The 24,474-nt window shown below is 40.4% G+C and overlaps 2 protein-coding genes across 5 annotated transcripts in view; both read right to left on the reverse strand.

Moving 5' to 3' along the window:
• Positions 1-1,268: 1,268 nt before the first annotated feature.
• Positions 1,269-14,592, reverse strand: chrnb1 (cholinergic receptor, nicotinic, beta 1 (muscle)). 2 transcript variants are annotated; one of them, XM_029841020.1, is made up of 12 exons: positions 14,336-14,592; positions 12,624-12,757; positions 10,273-10,317; positions 9,661-9,770; positions 9,142-9,250; positions 8,915-9,059; positions 8,654-8,839; positions 7,300-7,523; positions 4,787-4,962; positions 2,319-2,466; positions 2,022-2,216; positions 1,269-1,864 (listed from the first exon to the last, which is right to left on the reverse strand). In XM_029841020.1, exons 1-11 carry the CDS (start codon positions 14,394-14,396, stop codon positions 2,049-2,051), a joined length of 1,506 nt encoding a protein of 501 aa, XP_029696880.1. In that variant the 5' UTR covers positions 14,397-14,592; the 3' UTR covers positions 1,269-1,864; positions 2,022-2,048. The 2 variants fall into 2 exon arrangements, with proteins under 2 accessions (XP_029696880.1, XP_029696879.1); XM_029841019.1 differs by having other exon boundaries at positions 1,269-2,216.
• A 3,631-nt stretch (positions 14,593-18,223) lies between these two features.
• Positions 18,224-24,474, reverse strand: part of fgf11a (fibroblast growth factor 11a) — a 66,351-nt gene continuing 60,100 nt past the window's right edge. For all 3 annotated transcript variants that reach the window (XM_029840784.1, XM_029840783.1, XM_011618736.2), the window contains one exon: positions 18,224-24,197. In XM_029840784.1, the coding sequence (XP_029696644.1) occupies positions 24,055-24,197 (143 nt within the window). In that variant the 3' untranslated portion in view covers positions 18,224-24,054. The remainder of the gene's footprint in view (positions 24,198-24,474) is intronic.

A 24,474-nucleotide genomic window follows, 5' to 3' on the forward strand; every position in this document is an offset into this window, starting at 1 on the left:
GGTAGAAACAAAACATTTTTAAAAAAAAATCTGTTAATTATATAATAATCACATATGATATTACACAACCGGACAAAGCTGGCATTTGTGTGGGAATACAAAAACAGGCAGGAAAAAATAAAAATCTGTTCAGAATGTGGAGGATGAATCCGGGCCCACAGTGATGTTGTTGGAAGTACCCCAAATTATCCTCCAATACAAGTAAGATTGTTGCTATAGAAAGTAAAAATATTATTAGTAAATGTACTTAGGAATCGAAAGTCTTAAGTAAAGTTAGTAAACGGCTCTCTCCAAAATGTGGTGGAGCAGAAGTAGCAATAAAGGACAAATAAACTCCTACTCTTTTTTTTCAGTCTTCCAAGGACTCGAAAGTTAAACAGTGATCCAAGATAAGAAAACACCGCCTATCACCTACGCTTGTTCTTTCTATTACTTTGTTTCCACGACGCCGTTTCTCCCACTGGCCGGGGTTTCCTGAGCAAAAACGCAAACAGGCCATAAATCAGCCTTTACATTGAGGGATGAGAGAGAAAATGTTTCCCGTGAGCTGCTGCTGCAGACATAAATCAGTTTTAAAGGTCTGAGTATACCTCTGTGTACTGCTGAACAGCCTCCCCAGTGCTACAGTTTGATACAAGGTCAAAGAGTTGGATAATGAGCACAGAGATTAAATGAGGCCTCATCCTAACTCCAATTTTGAAGCACCGTTACCACAATCTAAAAAAGCCCATGGTGTGTTCGACCAAAGAAATATGAGGGAAGCCCATGCAGGGCTTATGCAGGACCAGTGGGTGCCTTTGATATTACATATCAGATCTTTATTTTAAAAAGAAATCCCCCCACCCCCCCCAAAAAAAACTTTTACAAGGGCAGCCATGTGTTTGCCTCACGCAAATTAAAGAGAATGTCATGCATGCGTGAGCGGGGCCTGATGAAAGCTGCATATTAAAAGGCGGCAGGTCTCTGGAATAATAAGAATTCCACTGGGCCGCAGCAGCAGCCGGTGCACGGGGGTTGGCATGCACTCCTGTTTAAGAATATCCTGCGCACACATAAAGCATAGCTGGAAATACAAAGGGGATTAATGGCATGCAGAAAAGTCAGCAAAGCACGAAGATGCCCTGGTCCGTTCTGATGCGGTGGAAGTGAGAAGCGCACAGCTGGTCACGGTGTTTATGTGTGAACACGGTTTATGAATATCCGATATTAGACCCAAAGACCTTTTGAGGATAACATATCCCAAAAACAGTGGAAGCAACAACCACTAGGTAGATTTATGTATTTATTCTATACACAATAATTGGTACAATTACATTTCTTTGTAAAGTGTAGTTCATGCAAATATTAACATCTATTGTTTTGCTAATTTTTAATCCTTGTTTTGTTAGCCTTGCTTGGTTTATTATGTGCACTTAATCTAATTAATCTATGGGTTATCAGCTGATGCACATTGATTTTATCCAAAGCTTTCTGCATTTAGGACTATCCTGGGGAAATAAAAAAAGATGGATGTTCCACTCAGCAGTATGATTAAGGAGGGAGGGATGGTGTGATGACGTCATCCCAGTAGCGATGCAGTTCAATTTATCTTTATTTATACAGGATCTCTTACAGTTAAAAATTGTCTCTAGGTTTTTCAGTTAAACCCGGAGCCTGACCCTCCAAACTAGCAACAACAGCAAGAAAAACTGCCTTTTAACAGTAAGAAACCTTCAGTAGGACCAAACTCACATGGGGGGACCCCACTGCTGATGACTGGCTGGTGAGAGGTAGAGGAAAAGGGGTGATATGGCAGCGAGAAGGACAGAAGGAGGAAAGGAACGCACACATACATGTAAAACAGTCACAAACACAGGCCTACCTGCAGCGATATATTTGAATGTTTTTCAGATTCTGCAAGGTCAAAAATGCCGTGAACTTAGTCGTTCATCCAAAAAGAACAGAATACCCCCTCCACTGTGTTCGCTAAATCCTTTCTTTCCTGTCTCAACACTGATAATAGTGTATTGCGATGGTTTCTGAAGCATGCGTTGGTATTTTGTGTGGTACTACGAAAACCAAACGTCTTTTGCAGTCGTGGGGAAGGGGTTGGCAGGGGCACGGTTAAAGCTAGCCTCAGCGAAAATGGCCAAAGTGCCCACTGTGGTGAAGATGACAAAAATCCAGAGGAACATGCGGTCCACTACCATGGCAACATATTGCCAGTCTTTCTTCAGCTGGAAGGAGACAGAAGGGGCGGATGAAATGGAAGGAGAGGAAAATTGAAAAGGAAAGCATTTATAGAGCTGTTTCAGAAAAGAATGAAGATATCAACTTACGGCTTCATAGTCCTTCTCGGCCTGAAGAGCCTCGGCGATGTATGTGATAGCTTCGATAGCAGACTTTAGCTCCTCGGGCAGAGAGAGGTAGGAGCTGGGGCCGTCGATGAACTTCCTCAGGTCTGTGCACAAGCCTTCGGAGTGAAACCTGCCAAGAAACACACGCCTTAATGTCACAGGCATGAAATTCCTATTGCCCCTGATGTGGTAAAGCCAATTAGCAGCTGTTAAACTGGAGTTTTGCATTGTTTGTTGCAGGTGTCCGGTGCACTGTTCTGTCATTTAGAGAGGAAGAAAGAGAAGGTCAGAGGAGCACCCCAGGCTCACTGGGCCAGATTGAGGCCTCTCTGCTGGAGATGATGTGTGTATTAGGGGTCGCCCAGGTTACCAACTACCAGCTGCTAAAGAGATGCTAGGGGGAGGCTTGTTTTTTCTAGTTTAATAGCGTATTGGCATCCTCTCTATGAATTAGAGAATGACATTAATTCGATATGTTGAATATGGTTCTAAATTTGCAGCGCCGTTTAGGTTTAATTGTTGCTTGTGTTAAATGAAAAAAACAATGCTTTAGCCTCCAGTGAAAAGCTTTGGACAGAAATTGAACAATGTCATGGACTTAAAGAGTTCTCTGAAAATTTTGTGAATGCCAATGCTAGGACCCTGATCTGAGAAAATGTTTTCTACTGTTTGTTAAGGGTACTCAATGTTTTGGAATTCTTTAATAATACCGGCTGGGTATTAGTGCCTCGCGAAGTAAACATATTGATTTTTTTCCGCACAAAAGTAGTAGCAAATGTTTACTGTTTTGATCTTTTGCATATTTTTATTTGCAGTATTTGCATCAAAAGTTATACTACTAGTCTACTGAAGTATCTCATTAGTCATTAACCTTTTCTGCTCTGATTTCCCGAGCTGCATTAATCATGGCGAATGTCCTTGAGCAGTGAAGCATGTTTCCATTAGCTGCTTCCTGCAGTGTGTCAGCCACACGGCTGTAATCCTCCTACAACTTTTAAGCGGCGAAGCCGCGCAAGTACCTCTGCAAGATGATGGCTTGAAGGCCTGCGTGAGAAGAGCTGTCGTTTTTAGAATCACGAATCCTGGCCTTTATTTACGCATTTCCATAAGGATGAGAAAGATAATATATAGGGGTTGTTATATGTAAAGCGACATCCACACCTGAATTGCATGTCCACCTGCCACGTGCAATGGGACTGTCAGATTCAGTTTCCTCTGAAAAGTTTTTGTTAAAATATTCACTCTGAGTCGCTGCCATCGCCTCATCTTTGCTTTCAGTGAACATCTGTTATTAGATGAAACACCTCAAATATTAAACACCTCTCAGTCATTAAATTCCCAAACAAAAACCGCAGGTCAGACAGCCCACCAGTAGAGGGCATTGTGGCACTATGACATTGGACAGCCAGCTGCAGGGGGCTACATATAACTTTTAATGTTTTGTATGACGCTATTACCAATGGAGCAGCTGTTGTATGTTATATATGCTGCAGATATAAAGACGGACAGTAGAGGGGGATAGAGTGATGGAGTAGCCCACAAGTGAAAGAGAACAAGAGAAACGTGCCGTAGATTTTTTTTTTTTTGCTTTTAACAGAAGGGTGCATCACCGCCTCATGGGCTGTGCTAGAGCACTTCTCTATAATGTGATAAATTGCTTTTAGCATGATAAAAGGGAAACTACATCTACAAAAGATATGCCAGGAATGCATCTGTGACTTGGCTGAGGGAAGAAAGTGCAATCATAAAACTGGAAGTTTTCTCCTGACATATTCTGGAGGTGAAGGGTGGGGAGGTTGCGTGGAGGATTTGGGGGTGTTTAATCAAGCAGCAGCAGTGCGGCCAGATGGGTAAGAAGGGCCTGTTTGAGCCGTCTCTTCTCACACCTTTTCATCAAGTTCATCTAAACAAGGACACTGAATTGCTGTGCACACAGATCAGAGTTTAACTGTTTTTTTCTGATGCCCAAATATTAGCGTACATTTATCACAGCTTTGTGCAGAAGTAACTAAACAACTAAAGCTTCCTGGAACATGGGAAACACCAGCTAGGATAGCAGGACACAGAACTCAACCCTCGGAATTTTAATTCAAGGAAAGTTCTGTACGGGAGCATTTTATTTTGTTACAAATTGCTTATTTTACTTTAGGTGTGATTGTGTGAGTCAGTGTTCTGCGTGCATTATGGAAAAGGTACATATTAAAAGGTACATATATTAAACTACATATCAATTTACTACTCTATAGTCCACAACAGATTAACATTTAAGTTATGAAAAGAAAAGAAATGTTGGGGCAAGTTAATTCTTTTTGATCAGCAACATCTTCATTTATGTTTGCTTGTTCCATTTGATATTTTCTATCCTTGTTCACAGAGGACACTTCAGCACTGAAGCGCAGCTGTACAGACCAGCAGAAAACACTCTTTGGTGACTAAACATTGTGTCTCACCTGTTGGGTTTAGGGAACAGGACAGACATATCGGGCTTGCGGATGAAGTATTCATCGGCCACCTTGCTGACGGTGGTGACCTTTTTCTCCCTGCGGGGCAGGGCCTCCAGATAGAGGGGGGCCTCGACTTTGGGCCGCATCATGCACAGGTAAGGGGGCAGCAGGTGGATGAAGATCTAAGAGGAGAATCAGAACAAATAACTGAAGTATTCCTGAAAATGTTGGGTTTGTCAACTTTTCTGAAAGTCTATGAGGGTAAAATTTTGTTTTACGGGGTCTTCTGAATCTATTTTGTATACATGTTTGCTTATTATGATGGATATATGGAAAATGGAAAATGTTGAGCGTAACATTTAGATAACCTTCGAGAACAGTGAGTGTGGAAAAATCAAATAAGGAGAAATTACTTCATTTTTCAATGTCTGCAATGAAGATGTCCTTGAATATAGAGAAAAAAGGGAGAAAAAACCTAAATACACAATTAGAGCCTTAATGTGCAGAAATTACAGTACAGAAACAGCACTTTTCTACACTCAGTCTGCCATAGGACCCCTTCTTCTCCTTTACCCAGCCGGGCATCAGCAGGAGAGGCCTCCTCCCATGTGAGCCTGGTCCTGCTCAAGGTTTATATCTGTTAAAAGGGAGTTTTTCCTGCTACTGTTGCTTTAATTTTATGTTTTAATGTTTCATTAATTTAAAAAAGTGTTAATTTTCACTTTTTTCCAAAAAAAATTGTATTTACACATGACACGCATAAGTCTGAATGTGTATTTTTTAATAGTTAAAGCTACATTATTGCCCCTTTTGATAGATTGGTAGCTAGCTGGACGGACAGACAGATGAACAGACAGGCAGAGAGGTGGGGAAGCAAAATGGATTGCCAATTGGCCTCGTTGTGAACGATGGCAGAGCCAAATATCTTTCTTAAATGTTGCACCACTACAGTTTAAATAACTGTAATAAAAGAATACTTAGAGAAGAAAATCAATATTTAACTCATTTTTTACAATATCATTAATGTATCGTCTTGTCAGGGAATGATTTGTTCTTGCCCAGCTGAACTAGTTTGGATTTGTTCATTAGAGGTTCAATAAACACGACTCACATCACTGCTTAGATGCCTATTTATACATTTAAAGAGCATTATCAACTCTTTGGAGGATTGTTTCTTGTTGCTGATTCATACCGTTTCACTTTTATGAGTAAATGAATGCCTGTAACTATTGTTGCAAGTACTGATACAACAAATAATGATTTTACCAATATAGAATTTTAAAAGAAAGACTGAAAAGTAGCAGGAGCTGCAATGTCCTTTCCTGCCATCACTGAGCAGCTTAAACCCAGCAAAGCACCTGTCTTAGTTGGAGGTGAATGACAGCAAATCAGCTGCTCAGGCCTTTAATTAGTGGCACATGATGTAGAGTAAAGGGCCGCTGATAGAGGTTAACGCCAGACCACAACATCCAGGCTTTTGGAGGACTGGGTTTCTTGAACACCACACTCCATTGCCTCCACCCAACAAATTATTGTAAAGACTTATATTATTTAATTAAGCCCAGACCACAGTTCACCACAATGTTGGAGGCTAATATAAAAGTTTTAATTATTTTTCAAATCACTCTAATTATGTAAAATAGCATGACTTACCCATTAACAAGCAACCATAAGATGCTATGATCGATTACCTCGAAGCCTCAGTTAATCTGCTGCCATTTATTTGCTTTTCGCAATTAGCTTTATGACCTTTATCGTCCGTGTTATTTAATTGGTAGTAATTAGTTTGGGTGTCGAATGAATAAATATGTATTGTGGGTAAGCGGCTTACATTTTGTCCACTTATAAGGTGAAGAGTTTATGTTCTTTAGATGTAAGCGGTTGGCTGATAACCAGTGATGCAACGCTGTGAAAGGTCAACATCTGTGGCAAAAGCTACTGTAAATGATTCATAATATAACATAAACAAAGCTCGTTTCCTTCTTTTCACGCAGTTGTCAGTTGTCAGCCGTTGTCATAGTTGCCTTTTGTTCATCTGTTAGAACTACACTCTGGCTTGAGAGATATTTGTCATTTACACCACATAACCCAGGTAAGTATAAAGATACTGCTTAAAATTATGTGCAAATTATAATTGTAAATTTGGACTGATTTGAATTTAACAATTTGTGTTGCTAATGCTCCATAATATATGGCCATTGTTTTATATGTTGTTATATATGTTGTTTTATATATCTTATAAATTTTATAAGTTATAAATTATATATATATATATATATATGTGTGTGTGTGTGTATGTATGTCAACACACACACACACACATAGAGATATCTATCTATCTATCTATCTATCTATCTATCTATCTATCTATCTATCTATATCATACTCTCATATTGCTGAGCTAAGAGCTAAAAAAACCCCCACCTCAATAAACAATACTTCTGTACTAATACTACTACTAGTACTACTACTACTTCTACAACTGCTATTCATAGTAACAATAGCAGTCGTGACCTCACCTTGCGAACCCACATTGGCATCTGATGGGTGTTTGGTGAGCGGTGGTGCAGATTCAGGACGACCACACTGAGGATGACTGAGAATGTCACTAGGATCATGGTGAGCATGATGTAGTTGACAATGATGGGCACCCCCAGCGACGTTTCGGGGATCTTATCAGCAAGCAGCAGCAGGAAGACAGTGAGGGTGAGCAACACATTGATGGACAGGCCCATCTTTTCTCCTGCAAGGGGAAATGCAAAAAAATCAACATGGGAAGATATGACATCTGTAATATTATCTTATTTTTTGGGGGGATGCTTGAGTTTAATATCCATTCTTGTTGACAAAGTGACAGTTCCGCTTGTTACGACTCATCTAGTTTTAGGCGGAGCGAGTTTGTTCATCCTTCATCTGAGTGAGATTAGCCACAGCTGGTCTGTGTAATGGCTCTAATAGGAAATTAATCCCCCACTCTAAGTAAAGCTGAGTGGTTAATAGTGCACGGCCTAGCAGCTCCGTTCACTCACAGGTCATTCAGGCACCATGTTTACTTCAGATTGGTTCGAAATGGTAAGTAATGAGATATCGACGAGTGGGACGGTTGTACATGCTCGTAGAGGAACACTCAAAGTACAGGCCTCATTCACTCCTTACACAACCACATCAGCACTAGCTCTGTGTTTACAAGCTAACAGCAGATAGTAAGGCTGGAAAGTTTTCACTTGGGTGGATTTACAAAAGCCATTCTGTCCCTACTGGAATTTCTTCTCAACTTCTATTTAAGCCTGGTTCTGTCTCTTGATGTTCATCATCTCTTTTTCTCGTTCTCCCTTGGACTGCTTGCATGAAACATTTGTCTTTTCAAGATTTAAGAAAGGATTTACTAAATCTGAGTTCTTTTACCAGTCTGGACTTGTATCAGCAGTCACACCTATGAAGAGACTACCCACTTAATCCATGTAAACAGGTCATTAACAGAAATCTGTTTTAAATGCATTTTCAGGGAGATTATCACTATTCTCTTTTCCAAGGATATCAATTCAACAGTTCTCTTTGGACAGCAACCATCTAATTTCAAATTGAATCCGTCTTGCTGGTAATTTGACAAACATCTGATTCCCCCTTTAAATTCAATCACAGTAAATTAGCAAGTGATCATTGTTAATCATTGGTTTGTACATATTATTTAGCAGCACAACAGGGTGGTGCTGTGGTTTAAAAGTTTGTTGTCTTTCATCCAGGTACTCCTAGTTCTTCCCTCATTTCTAAAATGTGCATGTGGAGATTTTAGATTGCCCCTTGCAATGACTAGTTGCCTATTGCTGAGCTAGGCTTAAGCACCCGCAGCAATTAGGGAATAGATGGGCATACCAGCATCAGGTGGTAGATAGAAGTTAAAGATGGCAATGATAGTGATGAGGATGCAAGGGAGGATGATGTTCAACACATAGTAAAGGGGCTTCCTCTCGATGATCAGGTAGAAGACCATTCCCTCGTACTCATCATCCAACATGACCTTCCTGCTTGGCCTGTGTTTGATGTACCACTCGCCACCCTCTGGAGAGATGTTATAAATTGAAGACAGTAAAAATGTGCATAAAAATTAAGACTTTCTAAATAAATAACAAGCACCAGTGAAAGCCTCATCCAGCTGGATCTCCCTGATCTCTTGTCCTCTCAAGTTTAGCGCGTACTGCACATCTATTTCTGTCGAGTCGTAAGTGTAGGAGCGGAACTGCATGGAGCAGTTTTGCCAGTCAAAGGGGAAATACTCTACCTATGGAGGAAATACCGTAGATGGTGATAATTTTACAAATTGAAATGACAATTTGATGAATCAAGCAGATTTTGGTGTTTACCTTTACTCCACATGAACTACAGTAGAGAGCAGGGGGAGTCCAGGTTACTCTGCCATTGCTGTAAACCTGGACATGGACGTGCAGTGCCACATGAAATACTCCGTCATTACTGCAAATAGAAAATTCTCCGTTACTTTGCATTCTTTTTTTAAAATGGCTCTCAGAAATGAGCCCATTTCCAAAAAGGTCAAACCATAATACTGCATTTTGACATTTTTATTCACCCTGATCGCATATTGGAGAATGAGTACGTATTAAAACACCGATGTAAAAATCAGGTCTAAAATGTCAGAGTGATTAATACTACTGCTCTGAGACAAAATAAAAAAATCTAAAGTTGCATTTTTGATTGTGTTGTCTTATTTCTATTGCAAAAAGGAATTAATGGAATATGCCTGAAACTGCCATTCATGGTCAACAGGCACATCGAATATTACATGAAATCTGAACCAATGAAATTATTTCCCTTAAAATTTCTTGACTGTCTTGAAACCTTGTGAGCACAATATTCATACTCACTTGTTAATGAGGACAATGTCAGGCAGCCAAACCTTCCCCGATGGGATACGCAACACCTCAATGCCACCATATTGCTTAGGTGACCATGACAACCGATAATCTGTCCATTCCTGTTTTCAGAAAGAGTTGGCAGTGGTTAGGCTAACATTAGCTACACAGAGGTCATTGACATGAAAAGCGTGAGGGCAAGAGGGAAACAAAAATTGGTGAACTTACTATGTTTTAATTTTTGTCTTTTCTCGCAATTATAATGAGATGAAAGAATGGGTTCATTGTGCATGTAGTCATGAATAAAGAAAGATCATCTGCATATTTAATCATGTTCAGTGTTTCCTGTGTATTATAAACAATTAGAATTGTAGGGCTGGTAGTGAATAATAAAAATAAATAAATAAAAGACTTCCTGCTAAAACCTTTACTTTTAGTTGTGCTGATACCTCAGTTGGTATTATGAGAAAATGTCCACATTCATGTGTGTAAATATGGAACCTTGTGGGTTTTCCGAAGCAACTTCCTTTCATGTGTAGCAACTTTTTGAGTTACTGACAATTCACACCAGTGCAAACCCAGGATGCCTGGAATTCCATTGATCAAACTCTAAGGAATACTTACCAGATTCATGACAACAATTGTGCTCATTTCTTCATTTTTCATATTCTGCAAGAGAAATGTTGAAAAAGGATGATGAGTGATTTACTGTTGCCTGCACAACATTAACTGAAGTATTTCTACCCTCATTTTACAAACATTCTGTGTGGACAAAAATAAAACAAAACAAAATAATACTTGACCATGAATTGCTAATGTTAATGTGCTGAAATACTTTCTCCAAGCATGTAAGCACTGTATATTATCCTGATATTTGGCTAAGAATTTGTCTATTGCCTGCTACAGTCAGATACTAAGCTCCCAACCCTCAATCCCTTTCATTATCATTCATACCTAACACAAATCTGACTTTACAAGAGAGAATTTAAGTAGCCTATATTCTTAACTGAACATCAGTTATTTTCAGAATTTATTTGTTCATGTAAAAGTAATGAATACCTCTAAGAGAAGTTGACAAATGGTTATAAATTGGTTGGTGAGCTTATTTGTGAGTGTCTTGAGTCTTTAAGCAATGATTTAGTTCTTGTTGCATCCTAAACTTGAACCAGGATAAGGTTAACAAAACTTATGAAAATCCTTAACGGAAAGTGTTGGTCGCTACTGTCCACCATGCGTCACTATTAACAGTGTCTGTGATTTCAGCAAAATGTTGACAATTATGTAAAAAGATACAACCAATAATTCTGGTATATAGTTCTAAAACATATATTTTCAAGTAATGTGATATTACGTTTAGACGGTGTAGGACTATTTGATGTGTTAATTAAATTAATTTTGAACTATTCCAAAATGTTAAGATGAACATTTTTATTTATGTTCTGGCACTGTTTAATCAGGTTTGCTGAAACTAAATTGATGTGTTGCTAAGTTGATTCTAATTGGCTACATCTGTATATAGAGAATGTATCATCAGTTCCAAAAAAAGATACACCTGCCCTTGATCCAGATTAATCCAAAGTGATTCGTGGCTGCATATTTCTTTTGTCTTTTAACAAAACCATCCAATTTGGCTTTTTGCCTCATTCTTTTTTCTGGGCTGACCTGAAAGGTTTTGTTTGAAAATTACATTTTGGGAACTTGGATGTAGTCCAGTAAGGATGCATTAACCAGATTAATGTCAGTATTAATTTGATGTAAAACTGCACTGTGTTGTCACATCCACAGCTGTAACAAACTGGGTGTCCGCCGTGGAGGATTACAGCTTCAGTCTTGCACGTGGATACGTTTGAAAGTATCGAGTTTGTGTGCAAAATCCATATCAACCCAGAAGTCAGTCCCTGTTTTCGGAAAGATCCACACTTGAACATGTGTGAGCGTGTGGCCGTGTATTTACTAAGAAGGCACAGCCTCATTGAATCAAACTTGCTATTTAAAACCCTGGGAAGAATGTCACATGGACAGCTGTCTGAGAAGAGTCGGGGGAGGGGGTAGACACTATCGCTTACCCACACTTCCTGTAACCATTTGTCCTCACCTCTGGATGACAATTTAATTAGTTCTGGGAAAACACAATATCACACAATGTGTTCAGAAGAAAATGCTCCAGCATGATCAAAAAAGGCTCCCTAATACTACAAAAAATGTAAACATCCAACTTTTAGGACGTGACCTTTGGTCAGATGGACATGATTTGTTTAATATAGTAGGAGGAGGCTTGCTGGTTTGAGTCCTAGTGGTGGACCAAAATTTTGAGAGTGCATGTAGCAGGAGAGAACAATCCTGGAGCAATGCCAAGGTGCCCTTGAGCAAAGGCACCAAACCACTAAATGTTTGGGACACCTGTTGAAGGCAGCTTATGCACCCTGACACCTTTCTCTGAATAATTGTGTCTGTTGTTTGCATGTCCATGCATATGTTAGCAGTCCAACGCCACTGTTTCTTCCTTTACTTGGGATTAAGCTATTAATATCAATATTGATCTGGGTTCTAGAATGTCCACCATGTTTCTACAGTAACCCAGAGTGGACAAATAGATTTGAATATGAGCCATGAAATTTGTTCACGTCAGTCGGGAGCTACGGGCCTTTGTCAGGTCACTGTTCATGGCTGGTTGTACTGGAAAAAATCACGTACAGGCACTAGTACAGGAGTGCATGTTCACTTCCAAGATGTATCTGCGGTTGGAAGTTATAATAGACAACTTCTGTCTGCTCTCTTGGTTCAAGCCTCTTCCATCCACATTTCGAGATGTGAATTTGGGAACACACTATAAATTCAATTTTTAACATTCTGGAAGCAGTAATTGTGGCATATGTGTGTAAACCACTGCTTTTACAGCATAGATAGGTTGCAGTGCTACAGTCATGATGTGCACATGACTCTGCTCATGCATTGTTTGGAGTCTGGAGTCTCACCAGGCCAACAAACGACGACAGGATCATACCCACACGGACCACCACCCTCTGCTCGGGGCTGACGGCTGGCCTCACTTTTAGCGTATAGTTTGAAAAGAGAGTTTTCATAAGAGTCTTCTCCACCTCAGATGCACCTGCATTAAAAAAAAATCAGGGGGGAGAGAAAAAACGTAGGTACAATCATACTGGTTACGTGTACAAAACTTAGTAATTCACAGCAAGGTTAGCCTAACGTTTACATTAAGCAACATTTACAGTTGTGTTTCCACCTGACTGTGGTAAGGTTGGAAATATTTACAATCAGTAGCTCAGAGGATGCACAATTCATCATTTTCTGCACCCTGTAGGGTCTGCCCTGACAGGAATAAATGACAATGATCACCCAACCAGATGCACCCATCAGGGGCGGCATGTGGTGGTAGGGGCCGCAGCAGAGGTGGATGTGTCCGGCTGACATTTATGCCCCCTATCAGTCAGTTTAGATGACCGAGGAAATAAGTAATAATAAAACCCCAAAAATAAGTTGAGTGAAGAGCAAATAGGAGGTTAGTGATGAGTGAAGGAGACCTAATCTGGAATTTACAGAATTTGACTATGAATGAGTTGGGCAAGTTAGTTTAATGACTTCAACATTGACATAATTGACACAGCAACAGACTCTATAAAGTTATAGTTAAATCTGATTATACAACTGTAAATGACTCCCAAACATATTTTTCTTATTGGGTTTGAATTTGAGGGCTTATATGATACTTATAAAAGCTTAAAGTATGTAGAAAAGCCTACTGAATCTTCGTTAAAAATATCTGTAGCCCTTGGACAATGCTGAATTATCTGGCTCACAATGACCTTCAATCGTTTCATTTTTGGTCTTTCTCTCTTCTAACTCCCAAAGTTACAAGTTGATCTATTGATGTTCAGAAGTACCAGTTTTCTTTGCCACCATACACTTGTACGGGCAGTATGTGTTAGCTTGCAATGTGAAGTGTACAAGGATGACTAAGGGAACATCATTTTATGAATTTCAGCAATCCTCCTTTTCTGCTCTGATTTAAAATAATGTACACACTGAGTGACAATAATAATAATAATTAAAAAAAAATCAAATTGAATCATTCAATCAGATCTCCAAGTGAGTGGTTTTGTCCCAGAAACCTGCAGTTGGTTATCAAATAAACAGTTGTAAAACAAGAAAGCCATTGATTCGCCTGAAGAAATAGATGTGACACTATCAATATATTTGACTGTATCTGATGGCATGACTGTTTTGATTTACTTTGTTTCTTATCTTGCATGTTTCTTTTTAGATATGAAACACAGGCACAAAAAACAAACACATTTTTCTCTTAAACAAATCTTTAATCGAATTATCTATCACTACAATTATGCTTTAGATGATTAAGATAATTACATTCTAAGATTTTATTCCTAATATAAAGTTTAAGCCTGTGAAGGTGAAAGAAAGAAAATGGTAACAAAAAGTAAATATTACCTAAGCATTAGCAGGGGCCTATAAGCCTGTTAGCAACAGTTGCCGTATATCATTTGTCTTTAGACTTTATACATGGCCTATTTAGTATCCTCACATTGTAACAGTACAGTGTTTGCACTTACTCTAAGCAGGTTCCATGTTAGCCTCTGGTTCTATGCTTGGCAAATGGTTAGTGGCAGTTCTACTTTATAGGCTGCTACAGTGCTAACTTGTGTCTTACCTCCCAGTGGGATCAAGCTGCATAAGCAGCATGACAGTGGCAGAAGAAGCAGATATTTCATGGTGGACTGCTGGGTTCCCACCTAAACAGGCCTCTGGTTGATGGTTCAGAGTTCTTTGCCTTCCCTTTGTTTAGTTCTTGTTTTTTTTACTCTCTTTGCTGCTAGCCAAAGCTCTTCAGTGTAAGTTGTGACTTGGTGTGTTTAGACTGTTGTTGTCTGTCAGTCATGCCCGGCTTCACCAACTGCTGTCTGCTCCGATTACATCTATGGGAAGGGGTGGGTGGTTGCCACTGAACCCTCCCACCTCCCTCACCTCCTCCTGATTTGCAATCATTTAATGTTTGCTTTTATAAAACATAAAAATAAATACCATAGGCAAACAATATGGGTATGCTTTGACTTTGGTTTTATTCATTTTATTTATTTATTGTGTTCTCGTTGAGTTCATTTTTCATGTTTCCCTTGCTTGATGTATCATTTTGGTACTTTTAAGATTACGCATCCTGGACAATTCTCAACTTCCATGTGTTGGTAATGCTCAAAGTTACTTTGGTGTAGTTTGTGCGTCCTTCAAGGCCTGTGTGGATTTTCACAGTGTGCATGTGTCATTTCTGAGCATTTGTCACCATACTTGTCAATGCTTGTCAGGTGATTCAACAATGAGGCAGTGACAGCACAGACTGGCTGATCCTCCTCAAAAGTAGGTCTATGAGAAGGGACAGCAAAATGACAGAAAATATGACAGCAAAATGACAAAAAAAAAAAATCCCTGCAGATACATAGTTTTAATATTCATTGTTTTGGTATGTATGCAGGTTATTTCCCCTTCTCTTTTGGATTTTCTTGTTTTAGTTTACCAATTATGGCCCTGCTAAAGGTGTTCATATATAAAACTTTTTTGTCACATGGGTAATCTGATGAGGTACTTCATCCTAATGTGTTGAAATGCATTGTACTTGTTTTAATGTGTTTCCTTTCTTGCACTGCTGCTAAAGAAACTTGGATGTAAATATGTAAAACATAAATTTTACTGACAATTCATAGGGATCATGGCATTATGAGCTGTTCCTCCTGCTTTTGTTTACAGGGAAGAATCTGAAAATTATGGATTTAATTTATGGATAATGGATTTAACAAAAAAAAGGATCAGTGAACATGTTCTACATTGAAAATAGCTAATATGTTGACAGACGGACGGACGGACGGATGGATCCGGGCTGCCGATCTGACATCACTTCTCTGTGAGTGGGTCACGGGTCACCAGGCAAGTGCAGCAAATCAGGCAAGCATCTTTAAAACTACAGTGTGCAAAGGGACCTAGCAAGGCTATTAAAGATCTGTGCAATTAAAAAAAGAGTGGGGGAGATGGACCAAATTAAAAAATATATATAAATATTACCATTTTCATGAGAACTAGGATGAACACTTTTTTGATCACGTCATGATTGTGATATTGTGATTTATCCAATTGCTATTCCAAGGAAATGTGGATTGGGACTTTTGGACTCTTTGCAGAAACTATGTCACTGTATTTGTATTTGTACTGTCACTGTATATGCCATATATAAAGTATATGCAGTATATAGACACCTTATATTCATTAACTCTTCCCGTCACGCTACTCTTCACTCATTATTGTTTATCGTTCATCCACGCCAATGTAATTTATAAGCCACCGTCACCGCCTTATGGCCCGCTGCCAATTTAATTACCATAGAATTTAAATAGCCAACAGCTCGTTGCCACTGTCACATCTTTATGTGCTCACGGGGTAGTTTGGAACCCTTTTTGATAGTCGATTAAATTCAGCAAACTTTTCCAGACTAACCATAAATGATCGTTATTTGATGCAAGCAAAGGCAGGTCAGTGATTAGATTGCTTGTGATACTTAAGAGTTATGGTCTATCAGAAACTGAAACAATAAAAACAGCATGTAAGCAGAGCGCATATGGGGACCAAGAAAAGTTCTTAATGTTGCTCCAGAGTTAATGCTATATTAATATAGTGGCAAACATGTGCCTTGTTTTGTCTACAAATTAAAAGCACCAACCCAAACCACTGAAGAATAATATCTCTTTTGTTTGGATTTAGATGCTGGCTTTTGAGATTTTGCTCCAGCCACAAGAGCATTTTGAGGTCAAGAACAGTTGTTTTAGGTCAACGTGATGATCGTTTATCCCAAATGTAGACAGCGAGGGCTGAGGTCAGGGCTGTGTGTAGACAAGTCACGTTCATCCACAAAGTCTGAAGGAGAAATGCTGACATAAGCGAAGAGAAAGGAAGGGGAAAGTGGCCATTGTTGCCTAAAACATACTTGTTCGAAGTGTACTGCTGTCTCCTTGAGGCGCTTGAAGATAGAATAGAAGATTTCTGGATATTGTAAAAGAGAATTTGAAGTTAGGTGGTCCACAAGAAACAAATGTCGAGGAAAGAATTGGATGGAGATGGCGATAGATGACTGGGGGGGTCCTCTGTGGGAACATAAGTGCCTCACTTACCAGTGGACATGGCACGGTCTTGCCATTGCAGTGCATTGTGAGTTAGGGTTTGGGTAGCTAAATACAGTTATTTTGGATACAAATATGTTCTAATGTATACAGCAGAATCTCCATATACCAGCGGGTGGCTCTTACATTACTTACTCACCTATGGTCACCAGCTGTGGGTAGTGACCAAAAGAATGAGATCATGTGTAAAAGCAGTCAAAATGTGTTTCCTTCCTTCGTCTCTCTTGGTCTCAGAGCAGAGCAGGTGTCCCTCCACCCTGAGAGGAGCCACATGTGGCCGCTTAAGCATCTGATTAGGATTCCTCCTGGATGACTCCTTGGTGATGTTTTGACCCAATTCATTCCCGAGGGACCATGAGTGTTTTCCACCGCAGGACTTCCTGGTAAATACTGGGGGCATGAACTTTACAAGCACTATTCCTCTCACTTAGCGTCTCACACGTGATAATTATAAAATACAACCCAAGACAGGCAGTTGCAGCATTTCTGTTTTTGTCAGATGCTATTTACGAGAATCAGTATTTGCTAGGCTAATCATCTTCACGTGGTAGGTTTCCATGTCACATTGTACTCTACGATTAGTCAGTTGGCACCATGTAAACCTTAAGTCCTACCCAGGAGTTTTACAGGGCCAATCTAAGTGCCTACCCTGGAGCAGGGTCTTAGTTAAAAGTTTCTGTGATGGCCATTTGTGGGAGGTACCTAGAGTGGCGTCATAAAATCAGTCCGAAGTTCGTGCAATTGAAATATGCCATATCCATAGTAGCTGAACTGGGAGCGCCTCAGGATCACCCCTTAAATAGGTGGGAGAAGTTGCGAGGCAGAGGAAAGATGAAGCCTCTCTGCCAAGGCTACTGCTCTGTGACCTGACTCTGGGTAAGCACCAGAAAGGATGTATTATTATTGCTATGATGACACTGAACTGTACTTATCAATCAAACATGGGGAAACTGACCAGTCGGTCTTAAGGGTTGTCTTCATGATGTCTTGGTTTGAGTCACTGTATTTGGTCTTTTCTTGGGAATAGATTACGTGGTCACATCGTTTATACAGATAGCATTTCCTTAGCCTCTAGTTTGAACGTAACATTGCAAAGATTAGGAGAAGACTGCCTCAGGATGGTTTTGGGGACAATCCAGAAACAAAGCAACCGTTACTGCTGATTGCACTCCGGCCCCGTTTTGTGTTATAAAAAGTGCCCCATGCTATACTACTCAGCAGTGGCACATAGCCAGTGGGTGCATTTAAGGTAACTTATCACCGAATAACTGCAGTTCATCCAACTAAGTCACATCTGAACCATAAAACATGCCGTCAGATAGTCCAAACATCTTTGGAGTCTAATGATTAACAACTCAAGAGACTGAGCAGACGCAAGTTATAATCATACAAATATATGAGTTTGTTTTATTCATTTATATCCAATAATACATCTCCCTTTGACTTTTGTGTAAGGTATTTAAGAAATAAATACAGATCAAAAGTTTGTGATAATAGAGTGTCGGAGGGAGCGGATTAGGTTTAAAGGGGCTGAAGAGTAAATATGGGGGACTGTGTCTCTGAAGGTGTCCAGTAAATGATTGGAGCATGCATTTAGTCCAAGCCATCTGTGCTCCAGGAGCCCACAGAGCTCTGTAGTCCTTCTCTCCAGGTGAGCCGGGGGTTTAGATGGCGTGTAGAAAGTTTTCCAGATGCCCCCCTCCCTCCCTTTGCATGAATATATTTATACATTGATTCATATAGGTATATGTTGTTGCTCTGTTCCTATTAAAAAAAATAGTGTTTTGTGGCTTTGACAGCTGGAAGACTTAAGCATTCTTTTTGCATTTGGAAGACAAGGAAATAAAGATTATGGTGGTTCCCTTGGAAATCTTTCCTGGAAGACTTTGTCACGACAGCTTATTGTCCATGCAAAAATCGGGTAATAAGAACAAAATGGAAAAAACCCAAAAATCCCTAAAAATCCATCAAAGGTCAGTTACAAAGTCACACATAAGTGGACATGTTATACATGAGACAAAGACATTGAATGAAGAGTCCACGTGTCATCTGGGCCCAATTAAAGGCATGTTAGGGGCTCAAAGGTCAGGGGTCAGTCGATCATTGAAGGGACAGTTAAAAAATAACAAGAAATCACAACGTTTGGGGGGATGAGCAGACAGCAAGAAATGGAAAATTACGTTTGGAAATACACAAATACACATCAAACCAGCAACAAGGATTCTTAAACAGCATAATGATAAATTCACATGATTCCATCACGAGTCACGAAAAAAAACAAATACGTATATGGTATATGTATGTGGATAAGGTCATGTTAAACAACAGTGATTTAGCATGGGAACACCGCTGACGCATTAGCTTTGGAGAGATGAAGTCCCCCCAGTGATCGGTTTGAAAAGGTCACAGCGTGTAGCCACATCTGCGCCCGTGTGTGTGTCAGCCGTGCGTCTTCAATACAGATGAGTCCGGAGATGGTGGACTCGCATTTTAAAAGACACAGCCCGTGCGATGCTTTATCTAATGCAGCAAGCACGCTCCAGTGCCAAATTTAAGCTATTAAGAAATAAGAAAGCAAACCCAGTGAGAGAGAAAATCAGCAGTGTCACTCTTCTGTCACGTGAGTCCCTCTCTTCCTCCCTCGCTCTCTTTCGCTCTCTCTCTTTTTGTATTTTCTGCTGCATTGCAGATGTGGTGAAGGGACTCCACCTCAAAAAGTAAAAAAAAAACACACAGGGAAAAAGTGTAAAGAAAATAAAAGCTTGACTAACACACACGGTCAGGTTCTATATCAATATTAATCCCTTTTCCCCCTCCACACCCACCAAGATAATGTGGCTGCGCCTTGTTAATGGAGTTTATTGCTTTCTGCCCAAGGACTCGTGCTCATCGATTCAGCCTCTGATTCATCTTCTAATTTTCCTCGCCTGCTTCCTCGGTGCCAATACTTTCCTCCCTCTCTTCTCAGGATGTAAGGTACCTGGACGGCGAGTACTATTGCACGTGTGAGGTCCAGGACGTGCACACGCTGAATGAACATGTGCGTCAAAACAAATTAATAAAGCAATAACCGAACGCCGACTTAAACAGGAAGCTGTGTTGGCAGAAGGGAAGTTTAAAGAGGGAGTGAGAGGGGCGCAAAGCCAGCTGTGCTACGCTGAGCGTGTTCTGTCCCTCTCTGGTTTCCACCACCAAGTCCTTTCCGGCCTCACATGACCCATGTTGCAGTCACAACTCGCTCGGTAAGCAGAAGGGCGGAAAAGATGGGAGGGAAGGGGGACCCTGTAGAGAAATGTGCCCGCGGCTACATCATTTACCAGCTCTATTCATCCACCCATCCACTTTTATCCCTCTTCTTAAAATTTTATATACATGTTTATATATACTATGTATATGGAAAGATATCTATCTATAATATCTGTCTATATTCTCTCCTCGTTTTGAGTGAAGCCTGAAGGCCAGATGCCAGACGGATTTCGGAAAATTAACACTGCAAAAAAGCAGATCCGCATCTACGATAAACACGCACGTAGTCATGCACATGCAAATAATGATGTAGACACATTTTCACACCTTTGAACAAGTGCCATATATCAGTCTAAAGCCCTTAACAGGAATACATCTACAGCATTCATTTCAAACACATGTGGTTGTAGTCATTGCTACAGAGAAATACTGCGTGTAAATGGTAAAAAAAAAATGTATCAAATGACTCTTACAGACGGATCAGCCCTCAAGGGCCAGTAACAGCCCATAGATAAGAAATAAAATCTTTTTGACTGCTGCTCTTTTTGTTTTTCAAACCAAATATTTGGATTGCTCTCGTGGTGGAACGTAAATTTGGGATTATGATAAGCAAGAACAATGATAAACTAATAAGTTAGCACTTCATGTTCACAATTCATGCCCTTCTGATGTACAGGCCAGCTTGTGAGCTACAGCTTTCTGACACTTCACAGTTGCCTTAAGAGGTGATTTTCAGTCTGCACTTAATTGTGCAGTGGATTAGGATTAAGATGTGCAAGAAGAAGAAAACACAAAATACTGTGTTTTTGCTACTGAACTGCAAACAGATGTTGGCATGTCCAAAATGCTGATATCTCTTATCCAACTCACAGGATCAAACTAAAAGAAAATACTCAAATGTAATGTAATGATTGGAGGGCTGATCCAGCAAACTTCTAAATTGTTCCCGTAAAGGGGAGGTTCACACCAAAACACGATCTTTATCAACAACTACATCACTGACAATGACAATAGCAGCTTCTCGGTCTACTACAGTTTCATACCAGAGGTAAACGACTGTGCCCGAATATTAGAAAATACTTACATTGTTGGTTTTTTTTGAGGTAAGCGTTCAGCAATGCTTTTGCATTATGTTCCACTTATGTATCTTAACAGGATTTAATCGTGATAGCCCTCTCCTTAACAGTTTTTCGTCAACTCCGATATCAACGAAACCATCGTACTGTCAATTTCCAAGCCCCTTGAATGACAAGAAGTTGATGCCGGGGCTACGTCTATCCTCTCGTTTGACAATACCTCCAGAGTCTCAGTCAGTCTTAATTATACTCTTGTAAGCACAAGACGGATTTAATTAAATATTTGCGTAATTACTTTGTGAATTGTACTCAAACACTGTGTTCTGGATTTGGCAATCCAAGTGGGGACCACTGGCCGCAAACCTGAGTGTCTATTTAACAGTTTAATTAAGGTCTTTAGCGTTGAAGCGAGGTTTTAAAAGAATCTCCTGTTAAATAAATCAAAAGATAATTGAGATTTCTGCCTGACGGGTTACAATCTCATTTGTTCCCTTCCCTATTCTCTAATATGTGTCTCAGGCTACCTCTTTATTCTTCTCCCCCTCATTCAGGGAGAGAGGAGGCAAAGTCTGTTGAACAATTTGCTCAGCAGCTGGCCTTTATTCTGCACAGGTTACCAGCTGTTATTATTTACAACCGTCGGTTATGGGAGGGCAGAGAATTATGCAGGAAACACACACATTACCATAAATCTCCTTTAAAAGTCATTCAGCTCTCGTCATCACCACTCCTCACATTCTGCTCTGTACCACAAAAGCACCTATATAATGGAGCACCGTGAGGCCAAATAAACATTAGGTGGGAATAAATACCAGGCCTGAACTGTTAGCAAAGAAAGATGCACATGAACAGTCACATTGATCAGAAAAAAACCCCAAACAAAACAAACCCACAAAGAGTTCCTAAACAAACTGGGCAGATTCTACAAATGTTCTCTTCTCCTTTCTAATTTAATATTTGATGACATTAGCTCAACTTTTCATTTCTACTTTTCTGCTTCTCTCTCTCTTTCTCTCTCAGTTTCTCGATCGCTCTGCAGGTGTCACTCCATAGCTTTGGAATGCCCCCTGCTTCCATTTAAGATCTTCAGGACAACGAACCAGGATTAATGCTCTTGCACATGTATGTGTCTGTTCTTCCAATTGAAAGGGTGTTTCAAGGTTTCACTGGAGGTTCTCTTTTAGAACGATCCAATGAAGGCAGATAAAAAACAGGGTTTAGAGACACAGGCAAAAATCTAGGATATATCTGCAATGTCCTCTGTTCAGTTCAAATGACTGAAATCACCAGATCGTATCAGTGTATCTTGCAGAAACTACACATTTAAATTCAGTCTACTGGTGAGTTACGGTTGAAAACATTAAATTGATGTATCAAGCATGGGCTAATCTAATTAGCATAGTGCCAGCTGAGAGCTTCTGAAACATGTAGAGCAGGTCTAGATTAAAGTTTTAAGATGAACCAATTCAGTTATTAATGAAGAGAATCTCAACTTTGACCCCAGAGCAAAAGTTGTGAAGGAAAAATTGAGTGGAGTGTGTTGGAAATTTAAAAAAAAAATAAAAAAACACCTTTATGACTACTTCTGTTTATACATCAATTTGCAGAACTGTCCCAAAGTGATTTTAAGTAAGGGCAGTTTGGACCTTCTTGTGTGGAAAAAATAGCCCCCTTGGGCATAAGCAAGGAAAAGAAATTTTAAAGGTCGTGTCATCTAATTGGCATCACCGCTCTGATTGAGTCTCAGTTCGTGGACTTAGCGTGCTGTTTTCGAAGAATACTGCATTCAGTTATTCTCAGATTGGATGCTGGCCTTCGGGGTTTGTGAGCTGCATGATTGGCCATGGTGAAATAGAGCAACAGCAATGCAATCTGGAACAGAAACAGCCAGGATATTCTCAGCCTCACACACACATTGCCCGAACACGTGAATATTAATGCATGCCATTGTGTTGAGTGCTAATTTGTCTCGACTGGATATAAGAGCACAAAGGTGCTCGCGCCCAGTACACCACCTTCTTCACGAGTGAGTAAATGTCAATGTAATGAGTGTGTGTGTCGAGGGAGCTCTTGTCCCCTCATTTAAGGGCAGAAAGATTCTTATCAGCCCCACACTCCATAAAGAGTCGAAGAGTGGACGGGTGGCGAGGGATAAATGTGCCACCGAGTGGAAAATTGAGTCCATGTCACAAACTAATCAAATTGCACTGAGGGTGAAGAGAAGAAGATGGCGACACGCGCATACACAAAAAAGTGAGTCTGACGCGCATTCCAGGCCATCTCGGGAAGTCGCTGACGCACGCAGGAGTTGTGGCTTGAGCAGATGGCTTCAGAACAAAAAGTCTATGAGGGTCTCTGCAGCAGTCTCACATTAGCATGGCTCCACGTCAGGCAAACAGGAATATGGGACACTGTTGGGGAATAAAAAAGCGGATTATTCTGTAGCATCTGTGCTGCAGGACGGGTGTGACCCTCACACCTGTTGTTGGGGCGAAACCCAGAAAACCTTGCTTTTATATCTGGTTGGATGGATTTCGGATAATGGGATCTCCACCCTATTGGTTAAAACATGCTATATGATGCCAGGTCTTTACCTCTTCATGGAGTTATTGCTTTTATATCTCAGGCTTTGATAATCAGAGGTTATTCATTAAGAAGGTAGACGGGCTGGTGCGAACGAAGGGGTAAAACCCCTTGTCTGTAATGGAGAAAAGGGGTTTCCCTTTGGACCTCCTCTCTGGTCTTACACCAGTGTGTTGTGATTACTCTTGAACATCCATGTTGCAGGCAACATATTGGTGCAAGCCCTAAAAAAAACCCTGTTCACGTGTCCCCTGGTGCAGAGTTGGCATGTCCTCCTCCTGTCCTCCCACCCACGTCTCTAGGTGCTAGGAGGTAGAGGTTTTGGTTTTGGATTGAAGGTCCTTCTTGCCATTCTGCAGCACGGGAGAGTCACTAGAGGTCTTGGGCGTTTTCCTGGGTGGGCTCTGCTCAGCAACGTCGTGTAAAGAGGGCTCCCTGTACATGGCAACTGTTGAGAAAGAAGATTAAACAGGATGAGGACTCATGGTGATACATCTGTCAGGGTTTAAAGCAAGAATACCACAATCCAATCCTGGAGGACCACAGTTCAGGCAGAAAATGATTCCTTCAAGTGAAGTGGGATTCCAGGTAAATGTATTGTCTACCTGGCAGGACATAAATCCCGCATTGGTAGGACTGTGGACCTCGAGAACTGGATTTGGGCACCCATGGTTTAGAGCAGGCATGGGCAAACTAAGGCCCGGGGGCCACACGCGGCCCGTTAA

This window comes from Takifugu rubripes, chromosome 8, assembly GCF_901000725.2.
Source record: "Takifugu rubripes chromosome 8, fTakRub1.2, whole genome shotgun sequence".
NCBI lineage: Eukaryota > Metazoa > Chordata > Actinopteri > Tetraodontiformes > Tetraodontidae > Takifugu > Takifugu rubripes.

Bases quoted from the DNA above. Each gene is read 5' to 3' on its own strand.
- chrnb1 (XM_029841020.1), bottom strand. From the start codon at position 14,396: ATGAAATATCTGCTTCTTCTGCCACTGTCATGCTGCTTATGCAGCTTG. The intron at 2,467-4,786 runs GTGAGACACAAT...GTTTCTTGGCAG, and splicing joins CTGTTCCCTAAACCCAACAG to GTTTCACTCCGAAGGCTTGT. The intron at 2,217-2,318 runs GTAAGTTGATAT...GTCTCCTTCCAG, and splicing joins CCGAGAAGGACTATGAAGCC to CTGAAGAAAGACTGGCAATA.